Source organism: Scomber scombrus, chromosome 20 (assembly GCF_963691925.1).
Source record: "Scomber scombrus chromosome 20, fScoSco1.1, whole genome shotgun sequence".
In the NCBI taxonomy this organism is placed as follows: Eukaryota; Metazoa; Chordata; class Actinopteri; order Scombriformes; family Scombridae; genus Scomber; species Scomber scombrus.
The window spans coordinates 10,814,853-10,835,528 of record NC_084989.1 but is presented as its reverse complement, the minus strand read 5'-3'; the positions used below and the strand labels follow the sequence as shown (position 1 = coordinate 10,835,528).

At 40.4% G+C, this 20,676-nt stretch overlaps 1 protein-coding gene across 3 annotated transcripts in view; it reads right to left on the bottom strand.

Moving 5' to 3' along the window:
• Window positions 1–2,166: 2,166 nt before the first annotated feature.
• Window positions 2,167–20,676, bottom strand: part of relch (RAB11 binding and LisH domain, coiled-coil and HEAT repeat containing) — a 32,850-nt gene continuing 14,340 nt past the window's right edge. For all 3 annotated transcript variants that reach the window (XM_062441908.1, XM_062441909.1, XM_062441910.1), the window contains 19 exons: window positions 16,660–16,772; window positions 16,444–16,534; window positions 15,719–15,790; window positions 15,471–15,611; window positions 15,048–15,212; window positions 14,752–14,899; window positions 14,489–14,645; window positions 14,192–14,315; window positions 13,798–13,846; window positions 12,963–13,042; window positions 12,283–12,389; window positions 11,924–12,023; window positions 10,255–10,337; window positions 7,916–7,979; window positions 7,587–7,725; window positions 7,315–7,431; window positions 5,662–5,750; window positions 4,967–5,037; window positions 2,167–3,567 (listed from right to left, as the gene is read on the bottom strand). In XM_062441908.1, the coding sequence (XP_062297892.1) occupies window positions 3,447–3,567; window positions 4,967–5,037; window positions 5,662–5,750; window positions 7,315–7,431; window positions 7,587–7,725; window positions 7,916–7,979; window positions 10,255–10,337; window positions 11,924–12,023; window positions 12,283–12,389; window positions 12,963–13,042; window positions 13,798–13,846; window positions 14,192–14,315; window positions 14,489–14,645; window positions 14,752–14,899; window positions 15,048–15,212; window positions 15,471–15,611; window positions 15,719–15,790; window positions 16,444–16,534; window positions 16,660–16,772 (2,031 nt within the window). In that variant the 3' untranslated portion in view covers window positions 2,167–3,446. The remainder of the gene's footprint in view (window positions 3,568–4,966; window positions 5,038–5,661; window positions 5,751–7,314; window positions 7,432–7,586; window positions 7,726–7,915; window positions 7,980–10,254; window positions 10,338–11,923; window positions 12,024–12,282; window positions 12,390–12,962; window positions 13,043–13,797; window positions 13,847–14,191; window positions 14,316–14,488; window positions 14,646–14,751; window positions 14,900–15,047; window positions 15,213–15,470; window positions 15,612–15,718; window positions 15,791–16,443; window positions 16,535–16,659; window positions 16,773–20,676) is intronic.

The following is a 20,676-nucleotide window of genomic DNA, read 5'->3' as shown; positions in this document are numbered from 1 at the left end:
GCCCAGCCTACTCTGGCAAACCAAGAGAGGGAAGGTTTGTGTGAAAGTGGAGAATATGTTCTCTTCAAGGTGACAGTTATGCAAATATTACATTGCATGGGAATGGATAAAGTATAGGGTTGATTGGCACAAGAAAAAACAGGCAAAGGGGGGGGAAAAAAGATGCCAAGAAATTTGATCCTTAGAAAAAGACAAACGTATCTATTTTAAAACAGTTATTCCAATATTTGTGTTAGTGGTAAGCACACAATGCTGAAGTAATGCTATTCCAGATGTTTTCAGAAACATCAGTATACAAATTATCCTGCAAATGCATAACAATGAATGACCAAGAGTCAACTGATTCTTTGAAAATCACCACAATGAATGGAAGTGGATACTTGCAGGATTCTTTAGTTTATAAGCTGTTTAACTGAGGGGAAAGAGGAAGTATAACAAGGATTTTAAGCTGAGCCAGTGAAGGTAATGGGTTCTGTCCTCCCTCTCCCCCTCTTCCCGTAAAAACATGCTGAGAGAAGCTGTTTTGTGGTGGGGCCTCTGTAGCTTGCACAGTAGCAATTAAAAGCCAGATTGGACTCTTTTAGCAATCACAAACCTCAGCTTGACTCTGAGCATTCACACCAAGGTCACTCCCAAATAACCAAACTGATGCAGACACATAAAGAAGTCCCTGTAAGGCCCCCCACTTCAAGCACAGATGTAACGATGTAACATGTTTTGATGTATAAAAATGTAAATCCACTGCAGGCGGACGCCATGCTGGTTTACAAGAATCACACTTCAAATGACCTGGGTCAGAGCAAAGACTGCGTAGCTCTGTAATCATGTGTGTCGTGTTGCTTAGCATCACTTACAGCAAGTCAAAGTTATATTACAAAGTTATAATATTCCAGACCACTCATATACACAAAAATGCACACATACACAGGACATAGGCCTGCTGAATGGTTCCCATTAATGCAAGACACACTCATCCCACAGCAGAAATCAGCCACAGCCTGTTGTGGTACTATGATTTTGGAGGATGCTTGAAGGGTTAGGCAACCCTTCCTTGAAAACACTGAAAAAGACACAGGGTAGAAAAACATGCACATGGCCCTCACATACACACAGAACAGAGTGGAATAATAACATTAAGGCTTAGCCACCATGTTCCGGTGGTTTAAGATTGGATCTGCATTGCTTCTGCTTGCTTTGGAAACAGATGTGATCCTGAGTCACCCAAGTCCCTCCTGTGAGTAAGAGCTGCCGGCTGACGCCATTTCTACACCAATAAAAGGCAGAGCAAGCGTTCATGAACACACACACACATGCACATGAACACAGAAAATACTGGATCACATGCAGACGTGCATGCAGGTACACATATTTGCATGACCACACAGGGTCTTGGCAACCAGAGGGTTGTTTTGACACAAAGAACAAGTGTTCCTTGTGAACGCACCGCACTGCATATCTACACACTGGCACGCCCACACAAGAATTGGACACACACACATACACGCAACGCTGCCATGCCCTGAAGTTCCACCCCTGCTGCATATCAATTATTTGTCCACCTGCAGAGTTATCAGCGATGATGGTTGAATATTAGCTTGAATATGCAAATTATGTTCTTTATCAAGGATGATGTTAGTTAACTCACGTAATGTTCAACCACTAAAAAGAGAAAAAAAAACCCACAGACCTGCGTGGCCTGTTTCTATCTCCAGCATAAATCAATATACTGGATTCCACTACAGGTCAATCAGGGCTGTGAAAAATCACTTTTACTGATAATACTGAAATTAACTTGTCCTGTCATTAAAAGCTGATAAAGTCTGCTGGTAAGATCATTCTCCTTTTGATAGATTAAAAAATATTGTAACCTTGGAGATGCACCTGAGCTTTTATTTCTAGATTTATCTGGGGCAAGTTATTGGGAATGTCCCTTAAGGTGGACTTTGGTTTGTTGTACTGAGCAGACAATAGACCACATCAAAGGGTTGGATATGAGGGGCGGGGGCAGCAGGAGCATGTGTTTGTCTGTGTAATGACTTTGTTTTACTGCCTTCAACACCTGTCGACACTTTGAGCCATAACTCAGGATGCTTTCCATTCATCACATACGCATACGTGCATTCACATACACCAAGACACATTCAATGAGGCGTCCAGAGAAGTACATTTAATTACACAACTGACCTTCATCTTTTATTACACCATGACACCAAATTCAAATATACATATTGAGTACCATCCTCTTCAGTTCAGTGTATGATACAGTTATTTACTGTTTGTCTTAGAGCATTTCCCCAAAAAAAAGAAAAAGAAAAAAAAAGAAAAAAAAAAAAAAACGGAACCAAATACCCTTTAGAAAAAGAAACAACGGTACAATTATCAGAGACACTGCAACACAGAGAGACAAGATGCAACGGACAGAGAGGGAATAGTTATGATCAGTGTTCTCTTCAACTTCACATTGCCAAAATGGATAAACAAAAAAGAAACTCATTAACAGTAGTGATAATGTTTAATGTGTATAAGACTCTGAATTAAACAAAACAAACTATATATATAAAGAACAAAACAGTAAAGTGAAGTGCAAATTTCTTTGGAAGTTGGAATAAAGTATGTATTTCTTCATTAAGACATAAATAAGTTATAAAATAGAAGCTATCAAAACAGAAACCAGAGACAGACATTGAAGAAATAAAAGGCAAGACAATTTTTATAGTTTCAAGTAGGCGATACTTCTGAGCCATACAGACACACTGTACAGAGGCATTCTGAGAGCCGTTTTGTGGTTCGAACCTTCAGTGTAATTTCATCAGACATGCAAGTTAATGCAAACTGTCCTAGAACCCTTTGCTCCAAAATGGCGCCCATTAAAAATCCTAAATGAAATCCAGCAGGCTGTTCTCAGTTTTGTTTCCAAGAGATGAGTGAAGCTCCTCTCTCAAACAAGTTTTGCACTTTCAATTAAATGAAATTCGGTCAAACTTTAAAGTCCAGAAATGTCCAGGAAACACGTCCCTTTTTATCACTTTGGGTGAATCTCAATACTGTTGATTTTCTTCCTCTTGCACTCTCCTCTTTCTGGAATGAAATGTTAACAACACCGATTCATAAAAGAAAATCCCTCGTCATTGACGAGGCTTTCGTCATGATTAAGAATTAAGGAGAGGATATGAGCAGAGGGGAAAACCTCAGCTTTCACTGCAAAAAACATTGCTGCTCTTTAAACAGCAGGTCGTCCCGCTGCACTGGATATTTGAAATCAAGTCATGAGAAAACTGTCGGCAAACCTTCATCTCTTTAAAATGAATGAACAATACATTTTTTCAACTATGTTAAGCTGAACGAATGCTTTTTCCAGTAAAATGAAATGCTCCCGAAGGCAGCAGGGCGGTCGTCAGTTACTGTAGACGCAGCGGTTGAAGTCAATGTCAAGTCAGTGTCGTAGATCACTTCTTTCTCTGGAAGACGTTGGCCAGCATTGCACCCGACGTGGTTAGCTGACCCATCTTACTCAGGAACTTGGTTTTGGCGTCCTCACCGACCAAACTGGATGCAATGGACATGGATCTATGGAGAAAAACATTAAACAAAGAAAGTTGTATTTGATAACGCAACATGGTAAGCCCTTCTTTTTAACATGTATGGAGTGAGGGACAGCCATAAACGAAAGCACTCAATGTGAAATAAGATCCTCAATCAGGACGAGTATATTAAGATTTAGGTTATTTTATCCAACAGAAATCTCTCTATGGATCCATATAACCTCACTTCTTATCACCCATTATCTGCTGACGAGCTTCAGACAGCCTTTACTCTACTTCAGAGGGGAAATGCTGTTTGCTAAAACAGCCCCTCCTGATTTTTTACAGTCTAACGGCTCCATCAGTTCCTCTTTTAAGATAGGGGGATTCAGACTGAGACAACGGAGCAGTTACTGCCTTCTGCCAAACTGCTGTATTGCTCAACCGAAAGACAAACGCCACATCTCAGCGCAGACGGAAATTTGAAATCGATGAATTTAGGGAGTTCAGACTTTGTGTGCATCATCACGTCTACTAGATGTTTCCTAGCGTGTGAGACCAGTTAAGGAATGTCTAATGGCACGATGGAGAAAGAAGGCAGAGAAATTTGTAGGAGCATTAAAAAGTTTGACATTCAGTAGACTGGAACACAAGTCCAGAAAGTCATTAAGTTGATGTTGATGTTAAGCAAAAAATATCAGGGTTTGGGGTAATATTTCATACCAGGAAGTATATGACTAATTAAACGGAACTTTTTTCAAAACAAATCTGCATTCCTTGAGGTCAAAACTTCTTAAAAGATTCATGCTGTGAAAATAAAGATCCAGCTCATCTATTATACTCAGAGAAGTTGAAGAAAGATTGACGGACCAAAATGAAAGAGGAACAAAAATGTCTCGGCACAAACACAGAGATGTTAACCTCGAGAGTTTAATGGAGGGTTTTAGGGAACACACCCAAAATCTGAGCTCATGTGCACTCACAAATATACAAAAATACACCCACCCACACACACACACACACACTTCTCTTTTTTAATGAACCCCAAACACATGTTAACAAGATGGGAGAAACGTCTTCTAAAAAGATACCCACACTGTGGCTGGTGTTCCAGCTCTCTTAGCTTTACCAAAACAACTCCACTCATTTTTCTCTTTCTGTGAAGATACCCACATAATGAGTCTAGTTCCAACACTCTTACATTCCCCTCTCCCCTCGGGAATAAACCCACAATATGGGCCCGCTCCCAGTTCTGTTAAAATGACCCCTCTCTTCACGGTAGGAGAACTTCTTCCCCCTCTTGATTCTTCTTTTTACTGAATTACAAATTTCAAGCCATCACTTGTTCCTGTCAGTGCCTCTCATGCAATGAAAAAAACAACAATGCTTTGCAGATCATTTTAGAAGCAGTGGTGGTGGAAAAGAGACTGTGTGTTTGTTCTCACCCTTGTGCATCTGCCATTCCTCTGTTTTCCACCTTGATCTCACATTCTTTGATCATAGAACTCAGAATCACCTGCAGAGAGAAAGAAAGAGCCAGATTTAGCTGAAATATTACCTTCACAAAGCACAAAAATGCTATGTTGTTTATAGAACACTTGTATGACTGTTTTTAATGACTTCATTAGTACGAAGCATGCAAGGTTGATCTGATTCAGTGACAAATTTAGGACACTATTTGTAAATGGTGATGCATGTTGATTCCTAAATGAGACTACATTCGGTTTAGTTTAGAAAAAGAATTCCTGTCTATGAATGAAGTCTGCAGACGGAGTGGATGTGCAGAGAAGGAAAAGAGTCAGCTGATCATTAGTCACCTCGGGAAAATGTTCACATGAATTGTAACGTGTGCGAATCTGAGACACAAATAAATCCGGTAGAGGTGTGTGTATGACTGTTTCTGAGAAAGAGGTGAAGAGTCAGACAGTCTGTCTTTACCATCGCTATGTGACATCCCTCTTGGAGTGTGACGAATGAGGGAGACAGTCTGACCGAAGAATGCAGATGAGATACTGTACTGTGTTGGTGAGTTTGTCTGTGTGTTGATAACATTAGTGTCTGAATACATGCATGAACCCCCCCCCGGCCCCCCGCCCCCTCCACATGCATTGAGTGTGGACACATGTCTGCGCCTGCTGACCTCGTGCTCTGGTGAGAGTTGCTCCATGTCGGCCCGGAGACACCTGAGGCCAGGCAGGAAGTGGTTGACCATCACTTCCTCGGAAATGACTGAACAGGAAGTTAAGGTTGGATTAAAAACCTACAGCACAGTTCGTTAACACCTCTTGAGCAAAAGCACCTGGCAGCACCATGAATGAAAGCATATATAGAAGGAGAAGATGTTAACTTTGCACTATCCGAGCTGCAGTGCAGACTACAGAAAGCCAAATGTGGGCTTCATTTTAAAAGCTTCTGTAATAATTTCTGAAATGTATTCCTTGAAGACAAATCCGGGAATGAACACGGTTTAAAAAAAAAGATAGCACACCCTTATTTTAAATTCACTGTAGCTAATCAAAATTTTGTAGAAACAAAAACAAAACTGACTTTGCATATTGTTATAACCCTTTTATGTATTTATCTCAGAATGCTTGTATAACCTCTTTCTTCTTTTTCTCGCTACGTGTATGAACATATGAACTAAAGAGCTGGTGTTTCAAAGGTCCAACTGTCATCAAGACAACCAAAAAACCAACTGATTTTCTTTTGATTGTATAAACACTCAAACTCCACCCATGTTCACCAAAGCAGGTTCACACAAGATGTTCGGTGCGGCACCCCGCATTCGACCAGGACTGCATGTGTTCTGCCACCTGCCACAGCCACTGGAGCTATATGGGACACAGAGTGAACGTATCTGTATTTTTAGAGATGGGAGTGTAAGATTTCAGAGCTTGTCACATTGATTACAAGAGAACGGAGTGCAGTGGGAGGTAAAGCCTCTGAGGTTAGGTCTATACCTCGTGGATACAACTGCACTGTAAAATCACAGCCTGACAAAGATCCGCAGGAATGAACCTCAGACCAGCTGTCCTCTCTCTGTGTCTGTGTGTGTGTGTGTGTGTGTTGGAAGTGGGTGGGGTGGCAGAGGGGTGACAGGGTAGAAAGAGGAAAAAGTGTGAGAAAGGAGGAAAAAGTAAAAGGAGAAAGAATCACAGAGGAGAAGGATGGCAGAGGCAGCGGAGAGGTAATGTAAACGTGAGCCCCATCCTGGGAACTGTAACCACGGATTGAAGCTGATGTTCAGTTACTTTCCTCCGCTCTCTCTTTCTCTCTCTCTCTCATCCTTTCCTTTGCTTAACCAACCCTGTAATTACTTCAAGCCCCAAAATGGAGACAGCTTATTTTCCCTTTCTCCTCCTGCCAAATGACAGGCAAACTCTGCCAACACACACACTTAACCACACACTCAGGCACCAGGGCCACGCTGATACACACCAAGCAGATACACAGGAACACATCTGACCTGAGCAGCTTGCATTTGACCAGTTATTCTAACGGCCTTCCACTGACTCATACTGTGGTTACGACACCTTACCAGGAACTGTAGCCAACCTTTGACATTGGTTCCTGGTAAAAAGCTTGGAAATACATACCCTTATTAAAAAGAAGCATGAGTAAGCGAACTTCTGCTCAAGTTTCACACACTCAAACTGCTACCTGCACCAGTATATGGAGAGTGTTAGGACCACAACAACAAAAAAAGTCCTCCCATTAAAAAGGAAATCCGGACAGACCAATATCCTGTATGCTTATTCCTAGACACTGTTAAACAAGACCTATAGAAGGATACAGCAGCAGGAGAGGGCGCTGTAGGCTTCGAATAGCTGGGTGGCGATATCAATCCTCTTGCTCTCTGTCGCCTGGCTGTTGTTAGCCAGCGCCAGTTTGTGAAGGTGAGGCAGCACGACTGCAGACATGTAAAAAGACATACAGACGAAAGATTAGTGCAGATGAAGAGCACAAAAATTAAGATTTCATACATGGTTTCATTGTGGATATGAAAGAATAAATAATAATAATGATAATAATAATAATAATAAAAATATCCTGTCTTTTACATACACTCATCTCTAAAGCGGGGCTCTGCGTTAGGTCCGACCCTTCCAAATGTCCTGATGATCTCCATGTGCAAAGAGTGCTGGTCTTGATACTGAGGGTCTTCCAAGAACGACGCTAGCTGCATTTTGACACGCTCCAGCAGCTACACACACACACACACACACACACACACACACACACACACACACACACACACACACACACACACACACACACACACACACACACACACACACACACACACACACACACACAGTAGTTCACAAATATTTTTTAGATGACTTGATTAAAACACATTAGCCATGCAAACAGTTGTATATATAGTTCCCTACCTCTTTTTGTGTGACAGTCTCCATGATGGTACCAAAGGCAGGAATAGTAGATATCCTCACAGAGCTAAAAACAGCAGGAGAGCAATATAATGGTTTGACCATTTCATAGCCACCGTATCTTTTTGTTTTTTCTCTAGTGTCTCCATTGACATACTTTTGGCTAAGAATCAGAATGAGTCAGATATTTTTCAGATTAATTTCTACATGTTTGAATCACCAGATGGTATCAAGTTACTGTAAGACACCATTAGGGAGGTAGCCATCAGGCTTCCTCATAGCATTTTCAGATTTTTCAAAGATAATGCTGCTAACTGATCAAACACCCAGTAAAACAAACTAACATTATTACACGACCAGAGGCTGTGAAATAAAACTATGAAACTATGATGCCTGCTGCACAATTTAACACATTTGTTAATATTTGCTAACAGCCACAAGTTGGGAAGACTGTGAGAGCTGACTTTTCACTGCTTTTTAACTGACAGGTTCTGGCATTATTTCCCTACAATCTGATTCTATGATAATAAGAAAATATCGAACATTTGAAAAAGATATTTGACCAAGCTATATGTCAAATATGTTACATCTTTTCATTATCAGTTGAGTACAGTGTGCAAAACTAAAAGGGACCACTTACTTACTATTCAAAGGGATTACTTATTTCCAAATTCATGATCTTCAAGGCTTAAGAAATCATAAATAATTCAAACCACAATAATGCATATTATATATATCTGACTGAAATGAACTTCAGGAAGCAGCCAGGTTAATGGGTGATGTTAGATAATCATTCCATTTAGTCATTTAGTAGGAGCAGGAAAGATCAAAAGATACACATGGGCCTTCTTAGAATCAGTTTCTCAATATAGCTCCAAGCAATCATTCTTATATCATAGATTGTGGTCACCGTGCCAAAATTTATAAAAGGCAAAAAAAAGAAAAAGAAAAAAGAAAGACCAGAACATATGTTAAGATTTAAAAATCAATTTAAATTGAATCTACAAGTGTGTGCCCATTAGCATGTGTATTTCAATACAGAGAATGATGAGATGAAAAGGGCTGCATTCCAACAGTGTTGCCACTATTTTCGTCATCTTGTCTGATGACAACCATGAAGGCTGGATGTACATGAGCAATTCAAAGAGGTTTTCTTTGAAGAACTGTCAAAGCATGGCTACACGTTTTTCCCCTGTTCACACTGCAATGAAAAAGGCAAAAATGTGTGACATGAGGGAAGATTGAAGTACTCGTCCAATTTTAAATGTTAAGGAAGTTGTCACATCAGCTAGATATTCACACAAGATTTTTTTTTTTTAAATTCCCATTCTAGCTCAGCAAGAGAGATTTCTAGGAAGACGCAGCTTGACACTGTTAGGATGCAGCCCACAAAATGACAATGTTTACAGAGAGGTTTTCTTGTGTTGATTGACTCACAATTCAGGCCCACTGCACAGAGTTATAAGGGCCGGAGCCGCCCGGCGATCTACTAATGCTTCACTCATGCCTCGGAGAACCAACTGCAAACCCACCACACAGCAGGATGAGAGAGAGGGAGAGGCAGGGTGGGAGGAGGTAGAGACAGATAGAGATAGGAAGAGGAGGAAGAGAAAGGAAGAAGATAGAGGAAAAGACAGGAGATAGAAGAGATGGTGTAGAAAATAGAAAAATAGAGCGACAGGAAAAACTGAGAAAGTCGGGGTGAAAACCAACCACTAGTTGATGGGTTGGTGAGGAGAAGGGGCCCTGCTTCAACGGAGTGGGGTGGGGAGGAAGAGGAGGAGGAGGAGGAGGAGGAGGAGGAGGGGGTTACAGATGAGCATGCATGGGATTGTGCTATTGCCACATGCAAGTCAATATGCACGCACAGATCTGGCAGGGGACGCAACATGAGTGAATACGTGTTAGTGTTGCAGACTGATGAAGCAACGAGAGCTGGCATGAATTAGTGTTGCAGATTGATGATGCAGACATGCACAATGTTAGTGTCAACAGTGGTTACACTGATGAACCACCTCATGGCCAAGCCAGATCCTACACAGGAGCAACTCAACACAACCGCTAACCACTGAGACTTTTTGTTATGACTAATAATGGGAGAAAATAAAACCAAGCATAAAGCTAGCTATCTTAGAAATTTAAAGGGAGAACCCGAAGAACGTAAAATTGTTAGATTAAATAATTATCACATGATATAAAAATGATAAATGATGATTATTTTTGTTTTGTATGCTGAATTTGCTCCTGGCAGGTACAGACTTGTTCCAGTGTGATAGTTCTCAGGCGGCAGAGAGAAGGGGGGAGAGAGACGCGGCGCAGTTTATTGTTGGTGTTCCACTTACATTTCGGGGTCGGAAGACAGTGTGATGAGAGCCGGCACCACTCTCTGAGCTACCAGCGTCTCATTCACCCCCTTCACCAGCAGCTGATCGGATTGGACAGAGCCAGCCGTGATGTCACAGAGGTGGGCGGGGCATTGGGACAAGAGCGAGCAACACCGCCAATAGATAGAGAGAAAAGAAAAGAAAAAGCAAAACAGAAGGGGGAGGGAAAAAGAAAAACAAACACAAAAAGATAGGAAGAAAGTGATATACAATGACAAGAAACATAGCTGCAAGGCACGGAACGGCACTGCATGTATCAAGCAAGTGTGTGTAAACACACATTCACGCACACACACGCACAACACACGCGCACACACATGCACACGCAGGTATGCAGAAGAAATGGCAAAGCCAACAATGCTAAACTGCACAAATAACATTACAGTAAAGTGAGCATAAAGCTGTGGGCTCTTTCCACAGACTCCAGGTCAGATTATTATTTAATCTGCTTTAAAATGAATAAAACAACTGATGCTAATCTGATCTGGGAACTGTAGCAGAGGACCACATTTCAACCCACAGTTTTGACAATGGTGGACAGCTAAACACTATGGAATGGTGACAGTGAGGTGTGGGGGGCGGGGAGGGCAAGTACTTCACGGTAAAAGAACAGGGGGAACATGAATACAGCCTACCACTCCTCCTCCCCCAAGTTTAGGTCAACATAGGCCCGGTTCCACTATTATACATATATCCTCATCCCAACATTTGACTTGAATGTGTGCACAGATCTCAAAGGACAGATAGATGTGATTTATTATGTTTTTTCCCGATGGCTTAGGCCAGGACTTTCACCTTTGGGAACCTGGTTTAAAAAATGGATGCAATCAGTGGAATAAAAATCGGGAGAAAACAGGGAAATGGCCGTCACCCTTTAAAAACACTGTTCGTATTATATTTCCATAAGCCCTGAAAAACTGAAAAAGTGAAAAAAGTATTCATGAGAAAACATTTCTGATTAAATTATTCTTTCCAACAACACTGAACAGGAACAGGCCTTGAACTCTTGTGATTATACTTTCAGGTTGCTGACTTTGGCCTTTCTCTGACATGCTGCAGATATTTATGTAGTCAGTTTTGAGACCAGTGCACAGTCTGATGTAAATTCTGGGAGAGCCTAGCCATACAGTTGGAACCAGTGTGCTGGTATACAAGGGTTACAGGAGTCTTTACTCACACTTGCAAAACAGAGTGGCTAAACATTAAATGCATGTTAAACAGCAGCAATAGCAAGCAGAGCTGGCACATATATAGCAAAAAGGTTAACATGAAGAAATCTATAATGTAGGGCTGCAAAATTATGTATGATTGCATGAGACAAGTATAACTCATAATTTTTCCATTATTATGTAATTACAAATAATCAAAATACAAAAAAATTGGATTACTATTTTTTTCCATATATGTGCAGCCATGTTATATTCTACTAAAAAATTGCAGTGCATTAACAGTTTATTCTTATGTCTTAAGACAAGTTTTAAAACAATATTTTAGACATTTAGAATTTAGACATATTTTAGGTAGCATTAATGTAAAAAATGATGCAAATATCTAAGCATCTGTTATGAGCTTAATACAATGTCCAACTGAGTGTTTGTGTGAGTGTGTGTTTGTGTTTTTCTTGTACCTCAAACATCCGTGCTGCAGTACACCGCACCAGTGCAGAGGTATGGACAACACCGTACCACAGAACAGTCAGCAGCAATTCGTGGTACACTGGGTTGGCACTGAAAAAAAGAGAAGAAAAAAAAAAAACAGAGGGCCACATTTTGGCGACTGATAGCTGATTTTTCCATCATGGTTTAATCTTGTGATGGACGTATTAATAGCACTGCTTTGTTTGACTATAGTGAAACGCAATTACTGTACACAGTGCAGGTCAAACTTGTCAGTACACAGTTAGTCATATTTTTTAAAAGAGGTCATTTCTTCTGTCACAAGCCATAAGGGAGTCAATTTGTGTATGTGCGTGTGTGTGTGTCTCACCCGAGCTCTACAAAGGAGGCCTTTAGGCTGTCGAGAGGTGCATGGGACAGAGACAGAGTGGTCATTACATCCTCCAGGAAACCCACCAATAACTTGCGATCCTCATCCTACACCGAAATGACAGTACATGTACATCAGTTACATCATGTCAAAAAAAAAAAACATATATCGAAAAGGTTAAAACAAAAACTAGCAATTTAGTATGTTAAAGTGTGTGTTATTTTCTACAGATCAGTTGGTGCATTTTGGGACATCTTTTATCGCTTTTGACACGAGTTGAATAGGGTTGCCCTAAATATCTTTGAATGACATTTTCTACTGAAAGTTAACACAAATACATCACAACAGGATTCACTGTGTTTTGCAAGTGCCACATCATTTTATGACACTGAATTAAAAACAAAAACATGTGGCCGATTTTTCCGTGTGACTAAGAACAATAACACAAAGCATTAACGTGTTTCACACTCAACACACTATAAACATATAAGAGAGAACAACAGGGGATTTCTAAGTATATAAATAAACCATTCAACTATACAGAGATCATTTAAATGATTTATTTACTTATCTTACAAAACACTAAACAGCATCACAAGGTTAGACTCTTGATAAATTAATAAAACAACTTAAAGTTTAGAAGTCAGCTGCTATTGGCCTGATGTATGTTGGTTAGTTACCTGGTTATAACATGTCAGCACTCCAGTGGCATAGATAGGGACTGTGGCTTTAGTGAGAATACCATTCCCTGCTGAGGCATCTGACAGAAGAATAAAAACAACAGCAAGCAGTTCAAAAGGACAAATGTCACATCAAAAATCAAACTGCAGCCATTCAAATGTTTGTTCCTTGTGGCTGCACTGCATTATGGTCTTTTGATGCTACTAATTAGTAGCAGCAATAGAAATTGTCATCTTTGCCTTTCCTGAGATGAAAATGTTCCTCTAAGCACAACTGTGGGTCAAGATACGACAACAACACTCTTCTCATGCTCTATTTTTATGCTATTAATAACATGTGAATTACTATCATTTATTGTATTCTTAATTAATAAGAAATTCTAAATATAACAAGATACAATAGAACATAACAGGATACAATATATCACACTGTACTCTGCATTTGTAACATGACTATGTCTGCAACAATGTGTCTACAGCATACATTATATCATTGTGGTTTTACAAAAAATCTACTGAGCAGGGCGATTGAAATTTAAGGTCACAATGACCTAAACACAGACTGGACAAAACACATTTCATAAATGACCACAATACCAAAGCTAAATTACTTGGCAGCCAGATGAGACCAAGCACCTCTTATAACTACACAAACACGTCCGGAATGAAAAAAATAAGGAGAAGAAGAAGAGGGGAACACCCATAACTGACTCCAAATAGCTTGTTTACATAAACAGTGTCTTCGTCTGAACTCCACCTCCTAACATTCTCTTCAGAGAGCTGAGAAAAACTTGCAACACATGCACATGTTTGAGTAGTTTTGATCTGCACTTACCAACATTCTCTTCAGATAGTCTGAGAATCTCTTGGAACTGTGGTTTAACCTAGAAAGGTCATGAGAATAAGTAGTTTTTTTTTTAAAAAGTCATCATTTTATTTATAAACACCTTTGACATTCACTGGAGAATTCTATATTAAGAATGTAATACCTCAGATGTTTTTTTAATGGAAAGGTCACAGAATGGAAAAGTGGTCTCGAAAAATTAACCCCGATATAATCACAGTCCACTACACTAGTGGTCACTACAGTTGAGTTAAAAAAATTCTGTCATCACCGATGGAGGTGTAGTATCACAAAAACATAATTTACAAATGTACAGTTTTGTCTACTCCAATTCTAATAACACAGTTTAATAATTGTTAATAATAGTTGCTGGTTTTGGCTTTACCTTAGTGTTGGTGAAGATCTTGCCGAAGGTGCGACAGAATCTCCAGAAGAAGCGAGAGAACTCATGGACACAGGTTGATGAGGTCACGTTGATACGACCCACTATCTCTATGAGCTGAGGAAGCCTGGAGACAGAGGATACAGATGCATGTGTAAATGTGTCATGTTTGTTACTTCTATGACGTACAAAGCTTTTTACCATGTGTTTGAATTTTTTTTCCCATGCATTTTGGAACTGTGTATGTATATATATGTTGTGTGTGTGTGTGTGTGTGTGTGTGTGTGTTTGTTCCCTCACAGTTGGTTGACAACCCATAACAGGCTGTCCCAGCCGGTGGTTCCTTCATGTTCTAGCTGGTGGTCGTAGAGTTGCAGGAGAGCACTCAGCATCTCCCTGCTGCCTATGATAGTCGCCACATCCTGGAGGGGAGAAGCTGGTCTAGGGAACCGAGTCACTGCAGGCACAAAGACACAGCATCAGAATGACTGAATCTCTTCTGTTGGTGACCTCAGTGTGTGTGTGTGTGTGTGTGTGTGTATGTGTGTGTGTGGTTGTCATACCCTCTATTGGCGGTATGTCTCCATGGAGTTTGGCTCTGCTGGTGAAGGGTGCATTCTGCAGCACCACAGCAAATAGAGGAGGGATGAGAGACTGCAGGGCTGACAGGAACACGTGAAGCTTGTGTTCATCCAGACCGTGTTCTCCTTGCTACAAAACATAGGAACAGGGGAGAAAACAATGATGAGAGCAGAAGTGAAGTGCTGCAATTCTTTGTACATGTGATGCCAAGATATGACCCTGGAAATGACGGGCATACACACATAAATGTACTATATGTCAAAGAATGAACACTTACCAGAAGTAGCTTCTCTATGCGTGCCAAAAGAGAAGGGATGAGTGCAGTTTGCAGGGTGCCCAACTCTGTGGTCCAGGCAGCAAAAGCGGGGATGAAGACCTGGTGGACTGCACTGACCACACGCTCCGACGGGTCCCCAAGTGACAGCAGCATCAGCTCAAAACCCTAACATACACATGCACAAAAGGCAGGTGTGAGCAAGCTTGTAGAGAAAGAGCAATGTTAACCCCTAAAGCTATTTATCTGTTTTTTTCACATAGTTATTGCAACACGGTTTCACATGCAAAAGCAATTCTTGCAAAATCCTGCAGCAATACCCTGAAGGTTAACTATATCTAAAGAAAGCACAATGACTGATAAACAGAAAGCAGTACTACTGTTATTCAATTCTAACACATTTTCTTCTTCTCTCAACACACATACCTGGGAGTATTTATCAGGGTCATCTATATAACCCATAATAATACCCAGACTCTTGACCACAGCCTCTCTGACCATGTCAGCCTTATCCTCAGCGAGCATCTGCTGCAACATGGACAAAACCAGGGAGCTACGAATCTCCTTCTGCAGAGAAAGAATGGAAGACACAAAGTCAGAGGCTTACGCTATATTTGATTTATCTATATGCATGCACAGCCATTTTTAATTCTGTATGCACAACATCCTCTTACAGGCAGATATGGTGCTAAGGCGCCACAGGACTCCGCCACCAACAGTCTCCTCTCTGGATATTTGTGGTTAATCTGCAGAGGAGCAGAAAAACAGTTTAAATATAGAAATGTTGAAAAGAAACAGAGAAACAGAAATTGAAAGAAGGACAGGAGCAGACAGGAGGGCAACCACCATGGAATGGAAACAACTGGAGAATAATCAACACACTGACCCTGTGGAAACCGCTATTTGTCTTTCAAGACACATTCTCAGCCTCTAAACTGCTGGCAGCTGTGGTTGCCATGGCAGAAGATTTTGTTTATCAAAAATGTGTTACGTGAGGTGACACAGGTGGCAAAGAAAACAAAACTGCTATCACATGTAAGTCAGGGACACTGTGGACGTGTGGATAGCCATTTTCAGAATTGGAACATGCAATTAAAACAACATTGAACTGCACGCTCACTAAAAGCGACAGGCTGCGTTTTTAATATCATGCCTCATAAAGTAGAAATGAAGTGTCACAGAAAGATTTGAAAAGTGACAGAATGTCACATTGTGTTTACTGTGCATGACTCCATGAAAAGCAATCGTTGGAGGTGGCTGACTGAGCAGACTTATTGTAGCACATATAATTGGTCAACTACTGCTTTTCATTTTGAAGCAGGTGTGAATGAAGCCCTCTTTGTGTTTAAAAAGCAGAAATAGCCAATGACTCAGGCCACCTGCAGTGTATGTACAGTACCTGTTCCCAGCACTGAGGAAGTAGTTCAGCCTCGACACGTGTGGGACCCACGTGTCTCGCAAACGCAACACACCCCGTCAAGATCATTTGTCTTTGGAAACACACACACACACACAAACAAACAGAAACATATGAGAACACGAATGAGTGTCGCATACACTCATAGTTTGATTCTGCATCTTTGATATCTATTCATATGAGGACGGACACACACACCTCTGCTCATCATCTGGTCTCTTGATTAGGTTAAAGAGGATGTGCAAGAGCTGGTCTCTCTCTTTAGGCTCTGGGTGAAGGCAGGCAGTACACAGGATGAGAGGAATCAACTCCTGAAGGAGAAAAAGAGAGACAGAGAGAGAACTGGCATCAGTTTAGATTACTTTGCAGAATAAGAGTGAGGTTACAACACACAGGGAAAGGATGCTCGTAGCAGTCAAGCAGGCCAGGAAGTCTATGGAGCAGCAGGGACAGCAGTGGGGCAGAAGGGGTTTTATTAAAAAGAAGAGAGGAAAAATGTGGAAAAAACACAGCGGGTCAAAACCGGTGAAAACATGCTTACCTTTAATACCTTTCTGGTGTTATAACTTGCCTTATTTAGGTCTTGTCACGCACACACAATTAGAGCCACATACTTTAGAAATTAAAATAGTGCATGCGCACACCCAGACACAGCTTCATATAGACAGACACACACATACTTAACACACTATTCCCTTTACAGAACACAGCTTTATGCCAGTTCAGACAGAGTTCATGGACCTTCCAGTGAGAGGGGGGAGTGTTCAGCTACCCTTGATACAGGGCTTCCATGGCCAAATTGTGGTCAGCCCTACATTCCCCCCACACACACCCAAATTAGAGACTGCATCCAGAGTTAAAAATATGTTTTCTTTGTCAAACTCTGTATTTTTTTCCAGGAAGATATGATATTTTCCTGTCAAGTGCTGGACGAACAAGCAAAACCCCAACACTTGATGGACAGATGGACCTGACGGAGAGACTTGAGTAAAGATAGGCTGTGATGAGTCACTCGCCAACACTGGCCCAATCCTCTGAAGTGTGTGCCATGGTTATTTAAAAAAAAGTAAAAATATGACATTTAAGTATCAGATGGTCATTTGAAGCGGTTACATGACTAGTTCAATATAGGTGAAGCCAGTTCAAGCGCCAAAAAGCCAGTAAAAACCTGAAAATTAACTGGGTTCAGCCAGATTTAGCTGTCACATTCAATAATATTCTGTCCTGGCCTTTGAAAGTGCTACACATCTTCACAAGAGACATTTTTGGAGACTCAACAGGACTGGCCTGATTAAACAAATAAATGAATTCATAAAGAGCACACATCTGAAAAGCCAGAATCCACACTGACTCTGTTCTATTTCTGTGCATCTGATGTGAGGACTTCTTCAGGGGGTTAAACATCTGACCGGTGCTGGGTAAACATTGTGGGCAGGTAGAGTGGACAGCACGACGCCAGGACCCAGAGGCCAGGGGGTCTGACGCTTTATTTCAAAGAGTAGAGCTCCTGCATTTTTCTGTACAAGGGCCACTATGTTAAATTGCCTGCATCCAAATGTAGAACTATTTCATTGATATCCTACATTCAAATTCCACCAAATGAATATTAAATCATTGATTTATTATAAAATGTTCTCAAGTTAGAAACTTTTTAAATGTTCACACAGACTGGATGTCTGGGTGATCTTTTTCCTATCATTTTTAATCCACATTGACTTTCTACTGCATTGTTAAAGAAACCTGAGCCCAAGCACAAAACACTAACAACATAATATAAATCTCTGTGGATATTTTGAGGTTATTTTTCTTCTTCAAATTACCAGAGGGAAACACATTTTGTTGCATTCAAGAATTTCCTTTTACAATACACTTTAAACATTTATTAGCTTTATTAAAACTTAAACTTTTACAAAACATTAAACAATAGTTTATCTGGATTAGGGATGTCCCGATCCGATATTTGGATCGGATCGGATGCCGATATTAGCAAAAAAATGCATATCAATATCGGATCGGCCTGCACGGGAAAATCCCTATCCGGACTCCCGATCCAGTTTGTTTTCAAAACTCCGGTTTTCTGTTTTCCAGCGCACCGATGTAGGTAATCCATTCCAGTTTTTTTCAGCTTTTCCCCCCAAATCTGGTCCGCGTTTTTCAGCACACCTAGCAACCTGTCCAGCATCCCACTATTTATTTTCTACTCAGCTTTTTTGTGTGTTTTGCTTTTTTAATACAGTTTACAATATTGTTTGCACTGATGGCTTTTTAAGCCTTGGTTTACACTCTTGTTGTTCAAGAGCAGAGCATTGATGCCAATTCAGTTTGTGTGGTTAATTGACCATTTATTATTTTGTCTATTTTGTGTTTATTTAACCCTGTTAAGAATAAACAGGTCAGCTTCTCATTACCAACCATTGTGGATTATTCAAACTAACCTAATTAAGTTGGCTAGTTGTTCTTAAGAGTAAAACCCTTTTCAACATGAGTATAACAACAAAATAAGTAAATATCTTTAATCTTTAATACATGCTTGGATCGGCCGGTATCGGTATCGGCCTATGCTAAAAGCTACAATATCGGTATCGGATCGGAAGTGCAAAAAGCTGAATCGGGACATCCCTGATCTGGATCCCTGCCCTTTGGATAAAAAGATGTTTATTTCCATTTGTGAGCATGTACTTGAAGCTGCTCTTTCTTTAGCAAGTAAAGCAGGTGTACCTTCCTCTTTTTAGTACTTGGCTACTTTACCAACGCACCTGTCACAAAGACTACTTAAGTGTGCAGAAGGGTTTTTGGTTTTTGATGATCCAGCCAATGGAAAAAGGAAGTCAGTCATTACGGCTTGTAGTAACTCTTTATAGTTATACCACTTCTTGAAAAGCCTATACACCCACCCCCCCCCACCCTCTCATTTATTTTTTTTATTGTATACTGACTGTAATCAAGAAGATAATTATGTAGAATATGACCAACAATAAAGCTGTTTTTCACCAAAAGAAATGGAAAAAGCAAACAAAGCAGCACTTGGCATTGAACTACAGTGCAGGAGGGTACCAAAGAAAAACATAATGTCTAATGATTTACAGTGTCTGATAATAGAGGCAGGTGGCAGGCAGAGTTTCGATAAATCATTCCACTGTTTCAAGTCAAACACCTTTTGTTCTTAAGTGGGTGTGTCTCCAGGTTTGTGGTGGTTAGAGAGCTTCAAGTTGCAAGATGGAAGTGGGAGCAGCTGTGCATGTTTATGTACTGTGTGTCATGGCTAGTGGATCTAACGGACACTGTACAAAGTCCACACCACTCAAGTAGGACCCCAAGGGCTCAATACTCTCCTGTTTTTTTAATTATTTTTTTTTGCCAACCTTGCCCTTTAGTTTGTTTTTTTGATTTTGAAAAGAGATTAAGTTCTCCATAACTGTATATGGTTGATTAAAACACCATAACCATGGTGATATGCAAAGCAGCTACACTGAAAACTACTCCAACCAGACTAACCTCTTTCATAAACTTTTTTTGAGTGTGTTATGAAGTTTCAACACTGTATTTGTACACACACACACACACACACACACACACACACACACACACACACACACACACACACACACACACACACACACACACACACACACACACACACACACACACACACACACACACACACACACACACACACACACATATATATACACAAATTGCATGCAGTCAGTTATGTATTGACAGAGCACCAGGTGTAATATTTTGTTATTGCCTAATCTCCTCTCAAATCTGCTTTCCCCTCACTCCTCTGAAAAAATTTACATTAAACCGTACGCAAACATCCCCCACAATTGTATCATTAAAACACAGATTGAGGTTACTTGTACATATGTTGCTAAAAATGTCATCAGATTAAAATCAATTAAAACTTGCAGCCATTAAGGCAGTGATTACAGTTGCAGCGACTGAAACGGATTGGGTACCAATCAGTAAAAGATAAAATGAGGATACACTGGGTTTAAGTTTAACACAGTACAGTACATAACCCAGCTAAGGCTAAAACTGCATATCTTAGGTCTTTGTTTCATATTAATCTGTTAGCTAAGAATTCATTTTCATATTTTCTTTCATGACAATGCTAGATAACACAACAGTTGGACAGAGCTATTGCTCTTTAGAAAATGAATAACTCTGGTAAGTCAGTGCCTAAGTTACAGCAGTTGTAACCTACAGAAG